This window comes from Cryptomeria japonica, chromosome 1, assembly GCF_030272615.1.
Source record: "Cryptomeria japonica chromosome 1, Sugi_1.0, whole genome shotgun sequence".
Taxonomy (NCBI): Eukaryota; Viridiplantae; Streptophyta; class Pinopsida; order Cupressales; family Cupressaceae; genus Cryptomeria; species Cryptomeria japonica.
The window spans coordinates 560,733,523-560,756,304 of NC_081405.1; the positions used below are offsets into that span (position 1 = coordinate 560,733,523).

The 22,782-nt window shown below is 36.5% G+C and overlaps 1 protein-coding gene across 1 annotated transcript in view; it reads left to right on the top strand.

The window, feature by feature from the left end:
* Positions 1-16,901, top strand: part of LOC131029156 (1-acyl-sn-glycerol-3-phosphate acyltransferase 2) — an 89,586-nt gene extending 72,685 nt beyond the window's left edge. Inside the window, exons 8-11 of the mRNA XM_057959547.2 lie at positions 15,295-15,420; positions 15,665-15,757; positions 15,966-16,052; positions 16,288-16,901. Of these exons, the coding sequence (XP_057815530.2) occupies positions 15,295-15,420; positions 15,665-15,757; positions 15,966-16,052; positions 16,288-16,503 (522 nt within the window). The 3' untranslated portion in view covers positions 16,504-16,901. The remainder of the gene's footprint in view (positions 1-15,294; positions 15,421-15,664; positions 15,758-15,965; positions 16,053-16,287) is intronic.
* Positions 16,902-22,782: the final 5,881 nt, after the last annotated feature.

Below are 22,782 nucleotides of genomic sequence, written 5' to 3' on the forward strand. Positions count from 1 at the left end.
CAAATATAATAGAAAATAATTTCCTGACATTTATAGTCTTATCTGACACATTTTGTAACTGTATTTTCATTTTGCATTAAATTTATGTTTTTGCTGATTCGGAAAATTTTTGGTCTGCCAAGTCTGAGTTGAATCTGATTTTGTGAGTTATGATCCAGCTTTCAGGTTGTAGACAAAATGTGAATATAATACAGAAAGAAATTAAATAGTTGGTTCCAGCAAGGAATGACTAAGGTCAATTCTGGAAGGTGCTAGGGGGGCACTTACCAGTGATCAATGGTTGCTTCTGCTGAAAAATTCCAAGATGCTCTTCTGCATGGCAGAGATGGGCATACTTACCAAAATGTTCATCCTGTGAACCTGCTGCTTCATTTGTTGAATTATCTGATCATGACAAGGATTAAAAGTGAATGCAGCTGCTGTTTCTTGTGTTTGTTAGACCAAGCCTTGCACACCTCCATGACTTTTCTTATGTTACCTTACTGCTATAATTCTCTTCAGGTTGGGTTCTCATTTTCCTATCATGGAGATTGATAGCAAAGGTTCAAGTGAAGTCTAGGCATCCAATGTCCTAAGCATATTTTAAAAATTTGGACTCAGGCAAACCCAATTTTTTTCAAAAACTCAGACATGACAAAATCTTGGGAAAAAATTAGATAAAATTTCTGAAAACTAAAAAAACACAATTTGTCATGTTCCACCTGTGATCAATAACATGACAGCTGGGTCCATATCCGTATCTATTTAACCCATTGAGTGCTGAATTGTCTCTTTGGTTTTGTCCATGGCCTCATATAAATACCTGTGGGGTTTTTATCCTCATCCATGAAACATGTTTGACACCTAAAACCTAAGTTATTGGGAATGCTCCCAAGGCCTCTTGTGCCCGTACTAGGTATGTCTAGGTATAGGTTTACTCAAGGGTATGCTTGGGTATGCGCATAGGGTATGTACCCAGGTGTTTGGGTATGCCTAGGTGTTGTGACGTATTCACACATCGCCCCATTACAAATGGGGACCCCTACTTGTTTTTGCTTTCTGGGGTTTGCTTTCTAGGTGTTTAGGGTTTGTCTGTTAGCCTTTGCATTTTGAGTGTCGCTAGGGGATCAATAGGATGGTAGGCTTTGCTTGAGCCAGGGGAGTTAGCAGGTGCCCTAGAATTAGGGTTTCTTTGAGAGTCTTCTTTAGGGCCCGGTTTTGCTCTTGTTGCTAATTGTGTCTTGCTTTGTGAGTGGGTATCATCCTTGAAGGTCTGAGTTAGGTCGAGTTGGTGAGTGATGAAGTCTGGAATGTCATCGTGATCTTCAAATGCCCTGAAATTTAGCCAAGTCTGGAATGCCCTGATCTTGAAATTTGGCTAAGTCTGGAATGTCTTGATCCTGAAATTTGGCTAAGTCAGGAAAACTGAAGAATCCTCCAAAAACTAGATTTTGCAATATAACTCCTGGAGGTCCGAAACCACTCTCAAACATCCTGAAAGTATATATGGAATATAACTTAAAGTATAAGTGACATTCTTAAATGTTATATTCCATAAAATGATCCTGACGGAGAGTTCAAAAAGTCAAATTTCGCTCTCCACCCTTCCAAAGGGTCCACAGCGAATTTCGCTCTTGACCCTTCCAAAGGGTCCAGAGCGAAATTCTCCATAAGACATTCTACTTTGACCAAAACCTAGAACTAACGCATTCCCAGGCTTGAATGAAGGTAAAAACGCTTGTTTGAATGAAGAAATGTGAAAATGAAGTTAGGATCTTGGCCAAGATTAGGAATTTCGCTCCTGACCCTTCCAAAGGGTCCAGAGCGAAAATCATTATAACTCTTGTTTTCCTCCTTATTTTGGCTAGGCGTTGGCTTGATGGGAGATGAATGGGTATGTTTTGCCTTGAGAGGGAGTTTGATTGATTTTGAAGAACAAGATTTTGGCCTAAAGGAGAATTTCGCTCCTGACCCTTCCAAAGGGTCCAGAGCGAAATTCATCATAAACCTCAATTGCTACCTTGTTTGACCTTGAAACCTTCTTCCTCAGGTGGAAAATGATCTAAGTTTGCTTCTTGAAGTGGTTTGAAGTTTGAAAAGTGAGTAATCTAGCCTAGAATGAGATTTTCGCTCTTGACCCTTCCAAAGGGTCTAGAGCGAAAATCTTCTTAAAGCTCATTTTTTCCTAAGATTGACTAAATTTTGATTTGCAGGGTATCTTGGAAGGAAGGATGGACATTCTTGTTGCCTTTGAAGTGTTTGAAAGCGTTGAGAAATGAAGGATTTTGGACCAAAAGGGAAATTTCGCTCCTGACCCCCTTCCAAATGGTCCAGAGCGAAATTCCCAAAGGCTCTTATTTTGCATTGAAGAAGGTCAAGTTTTTTGACATGGATGGAAGAAGAATAACTTGCTTTTGCCTCTTGAGGTTGTTTTGAACTGAAAAAAATGAAGGATTTAGCCCAAATGGAGAATTTCGCTCCTGACCCTTCCAAAGGGTCCAGAGCGAAAATCTCTATAAGAGACATTTCTTGCTTGGTTTGGTCAAATTGAGGTGTCCAAGACATGATGAAACGAAGAATGAACATATTGAAATGCTTGGGAATGTTTAGAAGTTGTGAAAATGAAGGATTCTGGCCAGGAAAGGAAATTTCGCTCCTGACCCTTCCAAAGGGTCCAGAGCGAAATTCCTTGTAAACCTATTTTTAGCCTTTCTTGGACATGAAACTTTATTGCTAGCATAATGAAACATGAAATCCTACCTTGCAAAGAAGTTTCAAGTTGAAAAAATGAATATTTTTGGTCAAGATTGAGAATTTCGCTCCTGACCCTTCCAAAGGGTCCAAAGCGAATTTTCTGAAAACTTCTTTTTGCTATCAAAGTTTTGCTAAGTCAAGTGTGGGATAAGGTAAAATCAAGAAGGAATTGCCCCTGGGAGTGACTTGAAGTTGCAAGAAATCATGAAAGATGAAGGAATTGAGCCTAGAAGAGATTTTCGTTCCTGACCCTTCCAAAGGGTCCGGAGCGAAAATCCTCAAAGTCATCTTTTCTTCCAAATTTTGGACAAAACTAAACTTAGATAAGGGTGTGGGAAGGCATTTGGTTTGCCTTAGAGTGGATTTTGGTTGCTAAGAAGGAAAGTTTTGAAGCCTAATGAAAATTTCGCTCCTGACCCTTCCAAAGGGTCCAAAGCGAAATTTCTAAATTCTCCTTTTTCCTTTCAATTTAAGACAAGATTTTGGTTTTCATGACTTGGAGAGGAGTGAGGCAAGATGTTCTATGCCTTGGAGGTGATTTGAAGATGAAAGGATGGGAAAATTGCCGTAAAACCTGATTTTCGCTCCTGACCCTTCCAAAGGGTCTAGAGCGAGAATCCTAAAACCTATGTGTTCCTTTCAAGTTTATGCGAAGACAAGACTAGACCAAGGTAGAAATTGCCCTTGAGACCACCTTTGAGTTGATGTTGGCTTCCAAAAGTGATGATTCTAGGTCAGAGGAAGATTTTCGCTCCTGACCCTTCCAAATGGTCCAAAGCGAAAATCCTAAAATCCCCTATTTTGCCTTACAAAAACAAATCAAACTCGGATTGGGTGAAAGAAGAGGACTATTTCCTAGCCTTGAGTGGTGGATTCAAGATAAAATGATGGAGGAGTAAGCCCAAGCAAAGAAAATCGCTCCTGACCCTTCCAAAGGGTCCAGGGCGAAATTCACATTTTTCACCTACTTTTCTCATGTGAAATGCTAAAATTTGAAATGCAAGACTTTGATTAGGTCAAAACAAACATGAGCTCGCCTTCCAGAAGATTTTGAAGTCAAGAAAACAAGGTACTCAAGTCCTAATTAGAAAAATCGCTCCTGACCCTTCCAAAGGGTCCAGGGCGAAATCCTTGAAAACACCTATTATTCACCTTGTTTAGGCTAAGTTGAAGGCAAATTGCAAAATTGTGATGGCAAACCTAGGTTGTGAAGATTTTGATTCGTGAAGCAGACAAGCCTAGATGAGAGGTTCAAATAAGCCTTGAAATAATTTAAGCCTCCATCACTTTGAATATTTTAATGCCCAAGGAAAATGAAGATTCATCAAGCCTTAATCAAGCTTTAACATTCCCTAAACTAGCCTATAGTCTTTCACTAAAGTTGCCTATTACAAGACATTTGGAAGACTAAAACAAGTTCACATAAATTAAGGCATTCATAATTTGATTAATTAATTTCTAGGCCTTGAAATAAATGAAAAAATCCACCTTTGAGCTTTGGAATTAATATAAAAAATTAAAAATTATGCTTGAGCGCTCAAAAATCATTATTGTGCCTTTACAAACAAGTCGGCCATCCTTTGAGAGGAGTTTTATTTTATTTTATTCCCTATTTGCCAAGTCGGCCTTGAGGGAAATCAAGGTGAGCGCCCTATATAAGGGAGGTGTATTTTAACAAATTCAAATCATTCTTTCATTATCTCTTATGCGAACTTGAAGAGCAGATTTGGAGGTGCAAAATTGAGCAAGTTGGAGGATAATTTCCAGATTTTGGAAGGTGTTTGAAGGCGAATTTCCAGATTTTGAGAAGCTAGTTGAAGGCGAAATTCTTTTTGAAGGCTGATTGAAGCTTAATTCATCCAAAGGAGGACCTGAAATTCAGATCAAACGTCCTTGTCTAGCAAATTCTCATCTCCCTTCATTCATTTTTCAAGGTTGATAGCAAAAAATTCAAGGAAGAGATATGAAGAATCAGATTCTTGAAATTTTTATTCAAAATTTAGTTGGATTTTCCATAGTAATCCTTTGGAAAATGTAAGTCTTGTACAATCTGATTTTAATTTAATTTGAAAATTCATAATATTAGATTTATCATCATTTTCAAATTAATATTTAGTTATTTCCTTGAAAGGTCTTGAATCCTATACCTTAAGATATTATGCTCAAACCCCAACTTTAAGCTTTTGTGTAGGTATCAAATGACAACCTCCATAGGACCAGACCAAGACAAGGACGACCTTCTCCAGTCCGACATCATCAAGGACGGCCTTCTCCAGCCCAACATCATCAAGGACGACCTTCTCCAGTCCGGCATCATTAAGGACGGCCTTCTCCAGCCTAGCATCATGAAGGACGACCTTCTCCAGTCCAGCATCATCAAGGACGACCTTCTCTTCTCCAACATCATCAGGGACGACCTCTTCCAGTCCAGCATTCGAAGGAAAGGTACACCATCCATCCTGCACATCGAAGACAAAGGAAGTTAAAGCAAGGGTTCGTTGAAGAAGCAGACAGTTTCAGAAGAGCTAATTAAAGCTAGCTTCTCAGCAACATCAAATTGAATATCTACCAAGTTACAAGTGTCAGACAAGGTGGCATCCCAGTCATTACTCCTCCAGTCGGATTGGTCCACCTCAACGTGTCCAGATTCAATGTACCTGACTAATGGGAGATGGCACAAACTTCGATGTACCTACCCTGGCTATCCATTGGTCGAATATTCCAAAGAAGACGTGTCCAAATAATGCAATTATTTCGTTGGTCAGAATTAATTTTGTTGTAACAAACCCTAATTAGGGTTTTCATTGTAAAATCTCGGCCATTGATCTAAGCTATTGAATTGTATTGTGGGCACTATATAAGCCTTGGCTCCTCATTTGTAAAGGCTAATAGTTAGTCAATAGTTTATAGTAGGTGAATAGTTAGCTAATAGTGAATAGTCAGTTGATAGAATAGCAATTAGAGTAGAATAGAAAGAAAAGGCAAAGATTGTTGCCAAGATGTTGTTGTGAAAGACTTGTAAACTTCATTGAAGAAATGGTGAAATCTATGGGTCGATTCAACAATTTGCATGGTCTTTATACTTCTTAGATTTGATTTCATGTTATTAGATGAATGGAAGAAATGTGTTTGATTGATGGTGAAATTTGTTTATCCATACTATTAGCAGTTTGTTGATTGCAGACTTACCTTGTGTAGTCAATTGGAATCATTCAGCTTGAGCTTAACTTCAATTGTCGCTTCTTCATTGACATGGATCAGCCTGATGGTATCTATGCCTGTAGCGATGATTTGAACATCATAAAACTTTCCTCCGAAGATCGCACTAATCTTGTGGAGATGGTCCTGGGATGTCAAAACAAGACTTAGTTAGAATTTCATCAAAGATCGATCATGGCTCCTACATTCTTAGTGTCAGAATTAGATCCTTCCCTCGCCCTCATCCTTTTTTTTCTTTTTTTCAAAATCTAGGCTAGTGAAATCCTGTTATTCCAGTAAATCAGATGTTTAGGTCGTCAAGTGTAAGTCCCCTTGTGATTCCATCAAAATCACATCATACCGCGAAGAGCTTATCCACGAGTAGAGATCCTATAAAGCAGAACCTTGGAGTTGCCTCGACTGATCCTTTGGCGAGATCTTCAGCAGTCGGGAACTTTGTTCAAGAGAGGATAAGGTAGCTTTTAGGTATTTTATTTTGTGTTTCGTCGTATACAAAATACACATCAATATAATTGGCGCTAGGAGGGCCTGATCGCGATGAATGCCTAAACAACTAGACTTCAGATTCTATCAATTCATGTTTACAGGAGTAATCTTAAAGACATTTTTTCACCCTCCTCCCGCGCGCAACAGAATTGGCGCTAGAAGGAGGGCATGATCGCAATGAATGCCTAAACAGCTAGACTTCAGATTATATCAATTCATGTTTACAGGAGTAATCTTAAAGACTTTTTTTTACCATCCTCCACGCTCGACAAAAGTGAAGCAGAAGAAAGGTGAGCGAATACGAACTCTTGAATCCAAGGAAGATCAATGGAAAGCCTATTATCAAACACTCGACGGAAGTGATAAAGAGAAGGAAGGGTTATCGCTGGATCGTTAGTTGGACTTGTGAAAACAAGGAAGCAAGCTAGAACCAATTGAACGTTCAAGTTGAATCTGAGATATTCAAGATCTCTCTTATTCCAGAAAATCCAAAAAAAGAGAAAAAAAACCAAAAAATCCAAAAAAAAGAGAAAAATAGAAAATCCAAAAAAAGGTGAAAATGGAAAATCCAAAAAAAATCAAAAATCAAAAAATCAAAAAAGAAAAGATTTCTCAATGGAGCGGCAACAGTTCCACGAGGAGCAACAAGTTGATTTTCCTGAACTTTGGTGGAGATTAGATACACCACTTTATGCACGCAGATTGTCCGAGTTTGCAAGACCAGGGCAGTGTCGAGTTCATGAGACAGAGGCACATGATGAAATGCATTGCTTGAAGTACTTATCAAGGATGGAATCGGTAGCGCAGGGAAAAATCTTCTTTTGGGATGTCCTTAGGCCAGAAACAGAAGATGGCAACTTCAGTGTCCCAGAGAGCAAGGATCCTCTTCTAAGCTTCTTGTGGATGATCGAGAATCAACTCATTTTGAATGGTGAAATGCGTTTAGAGAACACATTACTACCATTGTGGTGTAGAATTCACAACTCACCTCACTCTGAATTTACTTGCTCAGTATGTGAAATGGCTATCAATCAAGTCAGAAACCAGTTTGGAATGCCAATTTTGTCTGAAGAAGAGTGCATCATGAACAGATCTTGGGGTGCACATCTCACAGCTGAATTCAGGAGGACCTATGAACAAGACATCGTTCCAGCATCTGATTGTGAGAAGGATCAGTTGTACGTTGACGATACAAATACACCTAAGGAACAATGTATTACAGTGGATAGCTCGCCATGCCTCGCACCTGAAAAGGAAAACCACGAAACAAAAGTTGAAGAATCAGTCGAGAATACTCAAACAGTAATAAAGGAAGATCCAGGAGTTGAACAAGTAATTAAAGGAGAAGATGACTCATTCCTTGAAGAATTCTCGTTTATGCTACAAAAGGAGATCCTTGAGATTGAATTGCAGGAGTTTTCAAATGGCCTCATTGAAGAAGACAATCAAGTTGAGATGTTGAACAAAGAGATACAAATCATCATAAGTGAGCCTAGGTATGAAGAACAATTCAAAGGGGCGCTTGAAGATTTCATCACCATTATGCTATTTGAGGAAGCATTGAAAGATCTTGTAGAGGAAACACAAGTGGAATCACTACCCAAATTTTTTCAAGATAAGCAAGTTACTGTGAGTGATATGATCCATCATCAGCTCCGACCTTCCTGAAGTCATGAGGAAGTTGATTAAGGTGCAGTCCTTGCCATCTGTCCACCCATAAACTAAAGTGCTGTTATTCAAATTTGCATTTGTTTAATTATCAGCTGATTTGTGATACTGTTTTTGACTAGATCCTCCAGTAATGGCTTATGCAAAACACATTAGGGCTCAGTGCCTTAAACGCTTTACCTTCTAGGTTAATGTGGTGTTCAACTACTCCCAATAAAGACTTCCTACAACATTAAATGGAACATTGTAGTACCTTCCAACAAAAGTAGCAAACTAGAAGTGTTGTGATAAACCAAAATTTGGAATTATGGCTACCTATGCTCTGCTTAATTCCTGTTTTCATGGCCCAATGGAAGACAAATAGCCTCTTATATCTTCCTTTGACAATGTAGAACCCATGAACCCATGATTCCTATCAATGCTTTTGTTATTTTTTTTCTTTGCTTTCTTTTGATCATAAATGCCAAGAGATCTTTTGCCTCTTGCTTAACCTGCTTAGACTTTACAGTACATACTGCAATCTCTCAACAACTGATCTATGTAAAGGTGATATTTGAGGCAATTTTATCCCCCCTCTCACATGCAACCCACAATATTTGTAGATTAATATTTCTTGCTCTGAACCTGCTATCCCATGTTTCCAAGCCACTGTCTTGGCTTACTGCCACGTCGTGTACTTATGGATGCTAGTTTGTTTTCAGAAAAATGGAATTAAATAGTAGCAGACCAGAAAAACATAAAAAATTCAAACTAAATCCTAGTAACTACCAAAAACTAACTCAAATTCAGAAGTAAAATAATAAATAACTAAACCTTAGCGCTAGAAATTTAGAATGAAGGCACAAAGAGAAATTGGAAAATTGTTACATGCCTGTCAAATATAGAAATATGAATGCTTGAAAAATCAAAAGAACTAATTCAACAAATGATGAAAATGGCATTTTGTTTTGGCAAACTGTTTTCTGTCAGCACAAGCCAAGTTTTTGACCTCCACTTGTGAGTTATTGAGCGAGTTCTATTTTTTGCCAATAATTCATGGCCAAATTTATTTGCGAGTTACTTGCAGGCCTAGTCTAACCTTTGAGTACTTGCAAGTTTTGTGAGTTATTGGCAGTATTTTAATCTATGCGATCTTGAGCATTAAGTACCTAGTAGAAACTATCATCATCCCATATCCCAATATAGGTAGATACCAAATTGTGATAATTCCATCCTTGATGATGAGATTCAGATAAGAGGGGTGCTGCTGCATCATAGCAATGCAATCAATGTCATGCCCCGCCTAAGGTTAGGGCTTTGTAAATACAAATCACAGCATTTACCAAAACAGATTACTGTCTAAATACATAAAACCTAGATGATAAAATAAATTACAACAATGTTCCATGGTAAGGGGCCGACCAAGTATAAAGAAGATTAATTGTCAGCAATTTATTTAAACAGAGGGGTGACTCCATTAGTAAGCAAAAAAAATATATCGAATATAATAATGATAAGGCTGCATTGAAAAGTATTATGGCTCTTTGTATAGTCACCACTCTTGAGCATGATATAAGATGCAACAAGACGTGGAATGAGAAGGTGGCAGGGAAATAGGATGAAATATTCTATGATATAATAGCAGATAAGCAGAGATAGATCTTAATAGCAGTGAGCAATGAGTAGCAACAGTAAGATATTAAAAGCAGCGATCTTGATTAAAGATTAACGCAATTGCAGGAATTAAAGGGACTAATGATTAGTTTGAGAATAAAATAAAGATTATTCTTAGAAGGGCAGTGACTTATGAAGGGTTGTGATTTGGAAAGATTGAGATCATTCCTGAAAGAGCAACACTTTCAAGGGATGTCCCCCTTCATGGAAATATAGATATATATATGGAGAGAGCCACGATGGGAGAAGGCATCAGGAAATGCAGTCAAAAGCATCAGTAAGAGCAGATCAATACATTATACACCAGCGATCATATCAGAATCAGAAATCATTATTTATTGCAGGAAATAGTATTCTCATCCATCTGTGGTATGCATGAATATATGTTCAATATATGCCTGATGTATGTAACATGAGAATGATTGAATGCACAATTTCTTACATATTAATTCAAGCAATAATTCAAATAATATAGATGTAAGAAACAATGTGGATTTCCAAATAGCAGCAATCAAACATGGCAAGGTGAGGAAGGGAATACAAAGAGGGAGAACTGCTATAGGCTTCCTCACTAGGTACACCACCTCATATGGATGGCAGAAAGCCACATGAGGCCAAGAGGGATGGTACATCTGCCCATGTGTCCAGGGTGGAGAATCGCTTTGGATACCCTATTGTATTTTCTCCTCCAGCCTCTACATTGATCGATTGTTGGGATGGGTTTGAGGGAGTCCCAATCATACAAGGGAGAACGAGGGTGGCTTGATGAGTGAGAACAGCTATAGGATACCTCTCTAGGTACAGCACCTCATACGGATGGCCGAAGGCCACTTTAGGCCAAGAGGGATTGTATATCCGCTCTTGGGCCTAGGGTAGGGGATCACTTCAGGCACCCTATCATGTCTCCTTGTCTGAGCTTCGTTATGATTGAACCCAAATAATAAATTAGATATGCTATATGATTAAATGATTATGAATATATTCTTTTTAACCCTAGTAATGGTTGATCTTATGAATTGTATCTTCAGTATTTGTCTAACATGATTGCAGGATCTCAACAAGGATCTATCTTGCTTTTACAACCTTTGGTAAAGTTATATCTCTAAATATATTATATTCCCTGTTTTGTTACATTTGTGATTCTAGGGCAGAATAAAGGGTAATCCCAAATGGGGACATTACAATTGGTATCAGAGCTTTGATCCTACCAGCCTGTAGTGTAAAGATAAAACAGTGGATGCATTCTAGTCAATGAGAAGGGATCTAACAATACGTCTATTTGCGTATATGCTTCATGTTTTTATGTGAATGCTCCGTGTTTGGTTCATACCTGATGTGTTTTTCAGCTTGTCTACTCCATGAATATCTATGATTTCTGTAAACATATTCCTATCATCATGAGATTTTTATTTTCGGTTGATCTAGAATATGAGAATAACAAGAGTGAACCAAAAGAGAGATGAATTTATTTAGGAAAGAACATTGTATTTAAGGTCATAGATGTGTGTCATGCTTCTAATCCTCTTCGCAATAAATGGGCAGTTCATCCTTGCTTTGTCTTGAAGAGATATCCATAGGACCAACCAAAACAGTTCTTACGATACAATTGATGAGAGAAAACTTGTTTTAATTACAAACCTTGCAAATTTCCAATCATTGGTCGAGATAACTCACGTTTGAATTAAAGACAAAGATATATGCCTTGGGATAATATCAGAGTTGCTCAGCAGAAGGTTGCTATATCACAAGGTGGATTTAAGAAGGATCAGTTTAGGGATCTTGACATTGAAAATATTTATAACTATTATTGTTTGAGGACAAGCAATATCGGGAAGGGGGACTGTCATGCCCTGCCTAAGGTTAGGGCTTTGTAAATACAAATCACAGCCTTTATCAAAGCAGATCACAATCTGAATACATAAAACCTAGATGATAAAATAAATTATAATAATGTTCCATGGTAAGGGGCTGACCAAGAATAAAGAACATTAATTGTCAGCAGTTTTTTTAGAGGAGGCTGACTCCATTACTAAGCAAACAAAAAAAATACAATAATGATAAGGCTGGCTTGAAAAGTATTATGGCTCTTTGAATAGTCACCACTCTTGAGCATGATATAAGATGCAACAAGATGTGGAATGAGAAGGTGGCGGAGAAATGGGATGAAATATTCTATGATATAATAGCAGATAAGCAGAGATAGATCTTAATAGCAGTGAGCACTGAACAGCAACAATAAAATATAAAGTAGCGATCTTGATTAAAGATTAACGTTATCGCAGGAATTAAAGGGACTAATGATTAATTTGAAAATAAAATAAAGATTAATCTTAAAAGGGCAGCGACTTATGAAGGGTTGTGACTTTGAAAAATTGAGACCATTCTTGAAAAAGCAGCACTTTCAAGGGACATCCCCCTTCATGGAAATATAAAAATATATATGGAGAGAGCCATGATGGGAGAAGGCATCAGGAAAGGCAGTCAAAAGCATTGGTAAGAGCAGATCAAATACATTACACACCAGCAATCAGATCATAATCAGAAATCATTATTTATTGCAGGAAATAGTATTCTCATCTGTCTGTGGTATGCATGGATATATGTTCAATATATGCCTGATGTATGCAACATGATAATGATTGAATGCACAATTCCTTACATATTAATTCAAGCAGTAATTCAAATATTATATATATAAGCAACAATGTGGATTTCCAAATAGCAACAATCAATCATGGCAAGGTGAGGAAGGGTACAAAGAGGGAGAACTGCTATAGGCTTCGTCACTAGGTACACCACCTCATATGGATGGCGGAAAGCCTTACGAGGTCAAGAGGGATGTTATATATGCTTTTGGGTCTAGGGTGGAGGATCGCTTTGGTTACTCTATTGTAGTTTCCCCTCCAACCTTTACATTGGTTGATTGTTGGGATGGATTCAAGGGAGTCTCAATCATAAGAGGAAGAACAAGGGTGCCTTGATGGGGGATAACAGCTATAGGATACCTCTCTAGGTACACGATCTCATATGGATGGCCGAAGGCCACACGAGGTCAAGAGGGATGGTATATCCACTCTTGGGCCTAGGGTGGGCGATTGCTTTAGGCACCCTATCACATCTCCTTGTCCGATTTGCCGTTATTATTGAACCCAAATAATAAATTAGATATGATATGATTAGATGATCATGAATATATTCTCTTTAACCCTAGTAATGGTTGATCTTATGAATTGTATCTTCAGTATTTGTCTGACATGATTGCAGGATCTCAACAAGGATCTATCTTGTTTTTTACAACCTTTGGGTAAAGTTATATCTCTAACTATATTATGTTCCCTGTCTTATTAAATTTGTGATTCTAGAGCAAAATATAGGGTAATCCCAAAAGTGGTTCATTACAATCAGCAGCTAATAATTACTTTTCCCATTCCCCACACAACTTTTGTGCTTAAGGAAATTAAACAAAATTTTAGCATAACCCTCAATCCTTTCAAAGTCACAACGAAGAACTTCTCCCAAAGAGGAGCCTAATAGCTTCTTGGGCATTACAGTCAGCAATTGTATTTTGAGCTATTCAGATTGTTCATGGAGGCCCTAGTTGACCTGATAACTCTCCTTCACGCCATAGAAGGCTGTTGGTATTCTACTCATTATTATTGACAGGTCTATCCTGTAGGAGTGTGGAATGAGTCTCAACAATTGTTTTGTAGAGCCTGCTTTTGTGGGCTACCAACGTTCCCAAGTTTACAACGAGTGTCTCCATGTGTTCTTTAGTTTGCTGCTCAAGAGTCCAAGGCATAATAAAAGAGCATTTCCCTGACTAACTCCTTTGGTGTTGATTTTTATCAAATCCTTGGGGTTGGGTATATCCTTATTCATTCCTAGCTCTATGATAAGTAGACTAATTTGTTCATAATTTAATGAGATTTTTAAAATGGAATGGCAAGTTGATTCTTTTTATTTGCCAGCGAAGCTGCTTTGAACATTCTTACCATTAATGCCAAATTGGTAATTTCGTGGTGAGGTGATTAGGGAAAATTTGGAATTTAGTAAACTAAGGAAAGTGCCACAAATATTTCAAAACATGAGGGGACTTTTTAAGTATTTTAAAAAATGGGAAAACTCATGATGTTTTCAGAAAATTTTAGAGCTTCGAAATTGAATAAAAATTTATTGAATATTGTCAATTCTTGATTTTTTATGATTTTTCTAATTTATTTTGGATACCTTGCTAAATTTTGATTGATCAGTATTTTCGAATTTTGGGAATCACTGGTATTTAAGTTCAAAATTTGTAAACATAAAATTTGAGCATACAAATTAGTTAGAATCAAATACAAAATTAACTTAAAATTGTCAAAAGATATTTATTGGACATCTTGCCTAAACTTCTTGCCATCTCATTGTAGTGGCACACTACAATAAATAGTTTTTTTATAAATAATAAATATTGATTTGTACTTGTTATAGCTGTTGTGTATGTTCTTTGTATGAATGTTTGTCGGATGAGAATTAAATTTTTTAGCATGCAGTGTTTTTATTTCTGCATATTCATGCACAGATTTGTTTACTGAAAATATTTTACTTGACCCTTCATGAAGATGTACAACATCATTTTGCTTTCAAATCATGTCCATCACCTATATGACCATGACATTGTGCTCCTATAAAAAAAAGATAACATTAATCTCATCAAAATTATAGTTAACCTAGAATGCATACATTTTAAACACACTGTAAAGCTTGCTGTTGCTTAAATATGGTTTATTGTGATTTCATATTATTAACATAAAGGGATGCAAATTTTGAGTTATTTTGGCACAGTGTTTATAAAATTGTTGTTTCTGCTTGAGATTGATACGTTTTGAATATATGTTGTCGGTGACAGTTCTTGTTGTGCATTATTAGACATATATGGTGTGTCACACTGGTTTATTGGACTTGGTATATGCAAAGTTGGGCAAATTCATGCCCATCTTTTTGCCTAGAAATGTTTAATAGAAAGTTTGGGAAGAGACATGATCCATTTCACTTCCATGTCCATGATTAGGACTTTATGTCCTCAAATAAAATTTGATGTACACAGTAGATTATTTCATTGATATGGTTTGTTTGCTATTATGGGTATTAAGACAGGCAATAAACAAGGTAGATATGGTGATAATCTTTTGATTGGTACTATTGGCTTAATCCAATCCTTTTGGTGGTCATATTCTCTCATTTGAAATCCTGCTTTTGTATTTACTTTGTTCTGGATATGTTTACATGATGTTTATACAAGATCTTCAGATTCTGATAATGAATATAGTTATAGTCTGGGATAGCGTCGCCTTTGTGTGTTGCAGTTTTCCATGTTTTTGGTTAGAAATTTAAGCCTTTACTTACTATAAAATCAAATTTGAATTACTGTCATCGATATGTTTAATCTTTTTGCATTCAGGGTCGCTGAGCATTTCATGATTTTTCTGTATTTAACATTGTACTAAATATCAGCCTGTTTCTAATTGAAAGTATCTCATGCTGGTCTTTACTCAGGGTTTTGTTTCAGCTGTTGGGAATTTACGGTCATTTGTTCCAGCCATTTATGATATCACTGTTGCAATACCTAAGGAAGAACCATCTCCCACAATGTTGCGCCTTTTGAAGGGTCAGCCTTCTGTGGTACGGAAATTTGATTAGTAGTGAGTCAGGCTGAAACATTTCATTCTATTTGAGTCATATTTGGTCTGTATTAGTGTGTGTGTTCAGTAGGTTTAGTTTTTAACTTTTAAGCCCTTATCTAATCATGTTGAATTTTTTGTGAAAATTTGGGTTCATCCCTTGACAATCATGCAAGATCTCACTGGATTGATTTGCAAGGATCTATGATTGGATTTGACTAAGATGTGATTATGATATACCATAGATGCACGTGCATATTAAGCGGCAGGTGATGGATGATTTGCCCAGAACAGATGAGGGAGTTGCTCAATGGTGTAGAGATGCATTTGTTTCTAAGGTGCTATATTCGAATAACCTCATTATTACTGAAATTTTGGAATACGCTTTTAATAAAAATGACTCCGACATCACTGGTTCAATGAACAGTTGACTTGAAATTTGTATGAATTTATTATCATCATGTAGGAATAGCAATTACTGTTGTAGGTATTTGAATGTGCTCAAGCCACGAGCAAAACATTGTTTTGTTGGCATTTGGCAAGCAGGATGACCTGTTAGATAAACACAAGCTTGCTAATACGTTTGGAGAGGAGCTGTACCAGCCAATGCAACGGCGAGCCAAGCCTCTCATGGTACATACTACATATAGCCTTTGCCTGTATGCATCTAAAGCATATCAAATTAGGTGTTTCTGTTGCACAAAATCCTAGAAAGAATATTTCAAAATTTTATGCTTTTGTCTACATAGCAATCACTTTAGCATAATTGCGGCAGAATGATTATGTAGGCATTTGGCACTGCGTATTCCGAATATACAAAAATATGTTAGGGAATGATGCAATAATTGTGCTCTTTGTACGTCTACAGGTTATTATAGGATGGTCTTCGATTTTGGTAATTATGGCATCAAAACTTCTGAGGCCTCATTTGGCTACTCGGAAAGGTGTTGCTTTGTTACTTGGGGGGATTGCTATGGTTACACTCTCGATGCATATTCTTATAGTTTTCTCTCAATCAGAGCGTTCAACTCCAGCAAAAGTTGCTCCCGGAGGCAAGCATACAAATGGCAGAAATGGTACATAAGATTCTGATAAGGAAATAGATTCTGAAGGTTTTTTGTTTCTCAAAGCATTGCTCTACTTCTATAGGTCCCAGTTCATGTGAATGTAATATGTTTAGGACAGGAAGGCACTAGTAAAATCTAATATGAAAGAACTTGGTAGGGCCAGGGGCATGCACGTTAAAGGATTTGAAGCTGTAAACTTGTAAAGTCATTTGTTATAATAATGCTTGTCAAATCTGCATTATTGATTCAGAAAACTTTTTTGGTTGATGGCAACATGCAGCTACTAATGTATCTATATAGAATTTTTATTTAACCAGTTAGAAAGGAGCGTTGGGAATTCACACGTTCATAATTGTAACTTGTGTTAATATTTTCTTTGGGCTCAACAAACCCTGTAACCAGACGTTATCTTGCATATACCATATAAACTCACAGGAAAACCCTTTCACCAAGGAAATCCCACATTATTGGTATGCTACTTAAGATTAGAATGAGAACAGTGTCATTGTTTTTTGTTGGGCCGGTCATCTATCTTAATTTGTTATCGTCCAACACAAACAATTATTTAAACCTCAGTTTTTTAAGTTCAATGGCAGTGACTACGTTGATTTTTTTGGAATCTTACGCCTAAGTATCTTTTGGTTATATTTTTGGTGGGTTAGGTTTTCATAGTTGGGTTTTTAGAAGTAAATCATTTAACCAGATCATCCTCAATTATGGGGTCTCTGTCTCGAACAATGCTGGTTTCTTGGGATTAATGGATATCTGGTTGAATACATCACAGGACATTCTTTATTCGTAAATGACTCGAAATTTATCTCTTTAGTTTTGTTTGTAGACTATTGTACCTAGTTCCTGTTTTCTTCAATTTCCAATGCTATCAATCATTCATTTTTTCAAGTTTAAATATTAAATTGTGCTGAATGGTAATTTAATTTCTGTATGTTTTCTGCTCCTATCCTTGTTCGGCACGAAGGTTTTCTGCTCCTATGCCTTGTTCGGCATGAAGTAAGATTAACAGAAGAAACATCCATGTTTGTAACATCTAGCGGTTAATTTTTTAGTTGCAATGGGCTGATCAAATAATGTATTTGGAGTTTTAGAGAAGGTTCTGTGATTCCCTGTATCTTAATTGTTCAGAATTTTCAGTTGCAATGGGCTGATCTATTATGTTTTGGGGCTTAAATTATAATCCATAAGGTAGGAGGATTCAATTGGATGCTTTTTGGAGTCAAAACTTCTTGAAATGAACCATTCTGAGGAGAATGAATTATCCCTTCAATTTTATTAGACCATATTTATTATCTATTCTAATTTATAAATTAATATACATCATTTATTTCAAAAGAGAGAATATAATTGTTTTTAATTCTTACAATATTTTTTTAATGTGAATTTAGAAACTTAGTGTGAATTGTAAGTCTAAATTAGAGACTTTTGCATTAACTTCTAATAGTTATTATAATTATTTTTTAATGTTGTATTCATTTTTTATTTTTATGTATAAAGAAGGGAATTTAATTTTTAGTTTAAAGATTTCTATTAGATTATGTTATTTTTTATTAACATTTTTAAGAATTATGTTTCCTATTAAAAAGTACTTAATTTAAACTATACGTAATTATATATTTTAAAACATTTTAAATTATTTATAACACTTTATTAAAGATAAATATCTATACCTTTTCACATTAAATATGCATGATTAATAAAACTCAAAGAATTTAGCATAAAATATTTTACATAATTTTTTCATAAATTAAACATATTTTTTTATATTTTCCTTAAAACATCAAAACATCAAAACATCAAATGAAAGGGCATTTAAACAAGGCCATGTTGCAACATAGTTTGTAAAATATGGACATAATTGTTTTACTCTTTGGAAAGTATTTTGTCATTGTGTTATTTAGCATTTTTTAAATTAAGAATGCAAAGGTAGATTACCTAAATCAATGACAATAACTTTTAAATTGTGTATTTAGTTATGGGTGTTATAGTGCATTTGGGAAGTATGAAGAGTTCCTTGACTAGAAAAGTCATATAATACTATGCTTCAAATAGACACTTAATTGGTAAAATACATATGAACAAGTAATATTTTAGAGAAAAAGAAGGAATTCTATCTTATCTAGTAATATCTAAAGCTTCTAAGAATCAAAAGCTTTACATTAAGATGTGATAACAAATTGAATCAGTAAATATAATTTAAATTCAATAATCAATAGAATGCCATGATTTATTTGAATATAATTAGTAACTATGGAAAAATTCACCATCACTAGAAGATAGTTTAATTAGGATTAATATTAATATAATATTATATAATAGTCTAGAATATATATATATATATATATATATATATATATATATATATATATATATATATATATATATATATATATATATATATATATATATATATATATATATATATATATATATATATATAATTACAAATCAAAGGACCAACAAGCCTAGAAAAGAGAGCAAGACTAGAAACACCAACAACAAAGTGACCTGGAATGGGCCACAACTATCCCACCATGTCCTCCATGACAATTTTCTCAAAATATTGAGCACACTTCGAGGGCAATTGACCCCATTCTCAAACATTCCAACCATCCAAACATTTAGAAGCCCATTTAGCCAAACAATATGTTGCCTTACTCTTGAAGAACATAGTAGAAGGAAACATATTCCGAAGAGTCCCTTAATCTAAGAATTTATCTACCCACAACAACCAAATGCTAGTCAACATCATCAACCCTCTGCCTATTCAACAGATCCATAACAACTTGTGAATCAAATTCACAAATAAATGTTCTCCATCCAAGAGCACATCTTCTTTCCAATGTTGAGAGAACAAGAGCCTCCATACAATTATTGGTCTGCTACACCATATCCATTGAAAACCGGGAAATCACATTTCCAAAACTATCCTTATCAACACCTCCAATTATCGCATACCTAATGTTGCCCCTAGAAGAACAATCAATATTTATCTTAAAGACTCCTTGGGGTGAAGGAGACCACTTACCATCTCGTTGAACCTTCTTTTTAGCATGTTGACACTTACCATGCCAATGCCTCCTAAAAATGAGATCTCTAATACCTTCACTTGGGATATTCAAGTTCTAGACAATATGCGAATCCCCAGGTCCACATCACCAAAAATATCACACTTAGCTATTAAAGTTTCTTGAATCATGTTAATAACTCAGTCAAATTTGATGCACCAACATCTTCTTATCTGGAAAGGTTTTGTGATTTCTTTCTAACCACCACTACCAAATAATATAACAAGGTCCATTATCCAATGGAGCTTGGAGGATGGAGGTCTTAGTAGAGGGTCTACCAAGAGTATTCCAGAACTCAACCAAAGAATTATCATGAACACATGCATGCTTCTAGACCCCCCACCAAAAATGCCAAATTTCCTTGGTGAAAGAACATTGGAAGAAAAAGATGAGAAGTACTCTCTTCATTATTATTACACAAAACACAAACAAAAGGCCCCTAAAACCCTCTCTTACGAAGATTCTCCCAAGTGAGACATCTATTCTACACAACTAACCACAAGAAAAAATACACTTTGCCCAAACCAACCAATTCCACACTTGCTTCCATCAAGGAACATTCATCTTTCTATAGGTCAACCTATCCAACTTCGATTATCTTGAAGCCATTGAAAACCTACCCTTCGAATCAACACCATAGACAAGAATATCTAGTCCTTTCAAGGAATTACACATTCTTCATACCAAGATCCTCCCTATCCTCCATTGATCCTCCAGAAGGCCACTCACATGGCTCTTTCCATCTATCCACTTCTCCTTGTTCCAAATTCAAAGTAACTTTAAAATCCTCAACTCTACTCCATCTTGCTTCAAGAAAATTGTTGCACAGAGACTATAAATGAGGAAATTGAGAGAGAATGAAAGGAATTCCATCCCAAGAATCCTGCCAAAATAAAGCTTCAACACCCTTATTATAATCCAAAAGATCACTTGCTCAACTAACTGTGCTCCCCTCTTAAGAGTATTCCAAATCATGGAGCCATTACTTGTCATATTGTAGTGGAGAACATCCTTACCATCCACTCCCCCAAGATATTTAATATTGAGAATTTTAGCCCAACCTTGGTTTTGGTTGATGCACCTGTTGGTCCCAACTGGTGCTGAGAGGGGAGGGGTGAATCGACACTTTATCGGTTCTACCAGATTTGACCTTAATCAAAGTTTCTACTCAGACTTAACACTTATCAGTATAAGCAACATTAATAATAAACATGCACACATAAAATCAATCACACATGAGTACCAAGATTTATCACGTGGAAACCCAAATGGGAGAAAACCATGGAGTGAGTAGAAACTCACAAAATCTGCACTCTTCTGGAGTACGCCCGGTGAGGAGCCATCCCTGTTAGGAGATTACACACACTGTTGGGTGTGACCCGGTTGAGGGATTTTCTTCAAGGCCTGTTGGAACCTTTACCCTATTAAAGGCAACCTTGTTAAAGGACTTAGGATCATCAATTAAGATGTCACCTGGTTAATGGATTTTACTATTGTAGTTATTAGAAAACAACAGAGAGAATGATCTGCTATAATAGCTACTCTTAGCTTAATCAGATCCAATTGAAGCTCTTTGTTTTGACCATCGGTTACACTTGCTCTGCACTCTACTGGTGCTCTGCATTACACTCGCTTTGCACTCTACCGGTGCTCTGCATTCTTTCTCTACTCTTCACACTATCCGAGCTTTGCACACTCTCTTCAATGCTTTGTTGTTCACTTAGCAGTTCTGCACTCTTCTCACCTTGTTGGAACGCCTCTCTTCAAAATTGCACAACAATTTTACAATCAAAGTTTTTGGTTTTTTGCCAAAAACCATATACCATGTTTTGCCAACACATAAGTGTTGTTTCCTAAATTAGTTCAAACCTAAAACTCGGTAAATTTAAAATTCAAATCTTCTTGCACTTTCTCTGCGAACTCTTCATTGTTCTCGCCAACAACTCATCCTTATCTACCACCGCAACTCATAATTTTAGCAACTTCTCGATCGTGTTCTGCCTTTTTAATGCGAACCGAAAAATCCATAGCCTTAACTGGTTGTTAACTGTTGTAGACTTTACTAGCAGTTTGTTTGATGACATCTCACCCCGATTGACTCACCTTTGGTCATCGCATCCGACTTACCGGTCACTGCTCTGAGATTCTCGGAGGATATCATCCTTCAACCTGTATCACTGGTTCACTGGTGTAACTCTTCATCTTTTACCATCGGTCACTGATCATCAATTGGACTGATCACCTGTCTGTCCAGAGTGTTCCGATCATCCATAAAACTACTAAACTGCAATCTGAGTCACCTCCTATGACCGCATCATCAATTCAACTGCCAGTTTAAGAAACAGATCTCAACACCTATCAGATGCTTGATTGACCTATCAACTACTCTGTTTATCCTTCAACCGATTAGTCTTCGACCAACACACTGCTTAAGTGTGTCAATAATGCATATTAGGGAAGCACTGAATCCTCCATACTATTTGCAGCCATGAGTAAACCATTGAGGTTTACCACACCTCCTTGCCTATGAGCTTGGCCTTATTCACCGGTAAGTGTTAGTCATCAATGACAATACTAACTGATGAACCAGTTGTGCCAACACCATCAGTTATGCCAACAATCTTCCCCTTTGGCATTGATGGAAACACTTCAAACTTCTCTTTTAGCAACCAGTCACTTCTGCTTCTATTGTACCAATCAGCTGCTCTGTTTGATCTTGAGTAATGATCTTACTCCCCCTTCCACTGGCTTCCATTCATGTCACATCTGACTTCATCTTCCTTCATGTTACATCTAACTTCACTCCCCCTTTGATAACAATGCCAAAGGTGTAGTATAGACATCCTATTTCACATACTGTAATGATTTCTCCCCCTAACAGGAGTAGTGCATAATCATCAAGCCAAATACATAGAATCTTCAAGAAAATCATATCGGATTGATGTTGTTCTGATCTTCACTCACCTTAGAGCATGCAAGGGAATTACCCCTAGTTTACCTCTGAGATACTCAAAAGTATCCTTAGGTAGCGGCTTGGTGAATATGTCTACAAGTTGTTCCTTGGTTGGCACATATTCCAGTCTAACTTCTTTGTCCTGCAACTGTTCCCTAAGATAATGATATTTTATTGCAATATGCTTGGTTTTGGAGTACATTATCGGATTTTTTAATATGTTGATGGCACTTGTATTGTCACAGTGTATCACCACAGGTTCA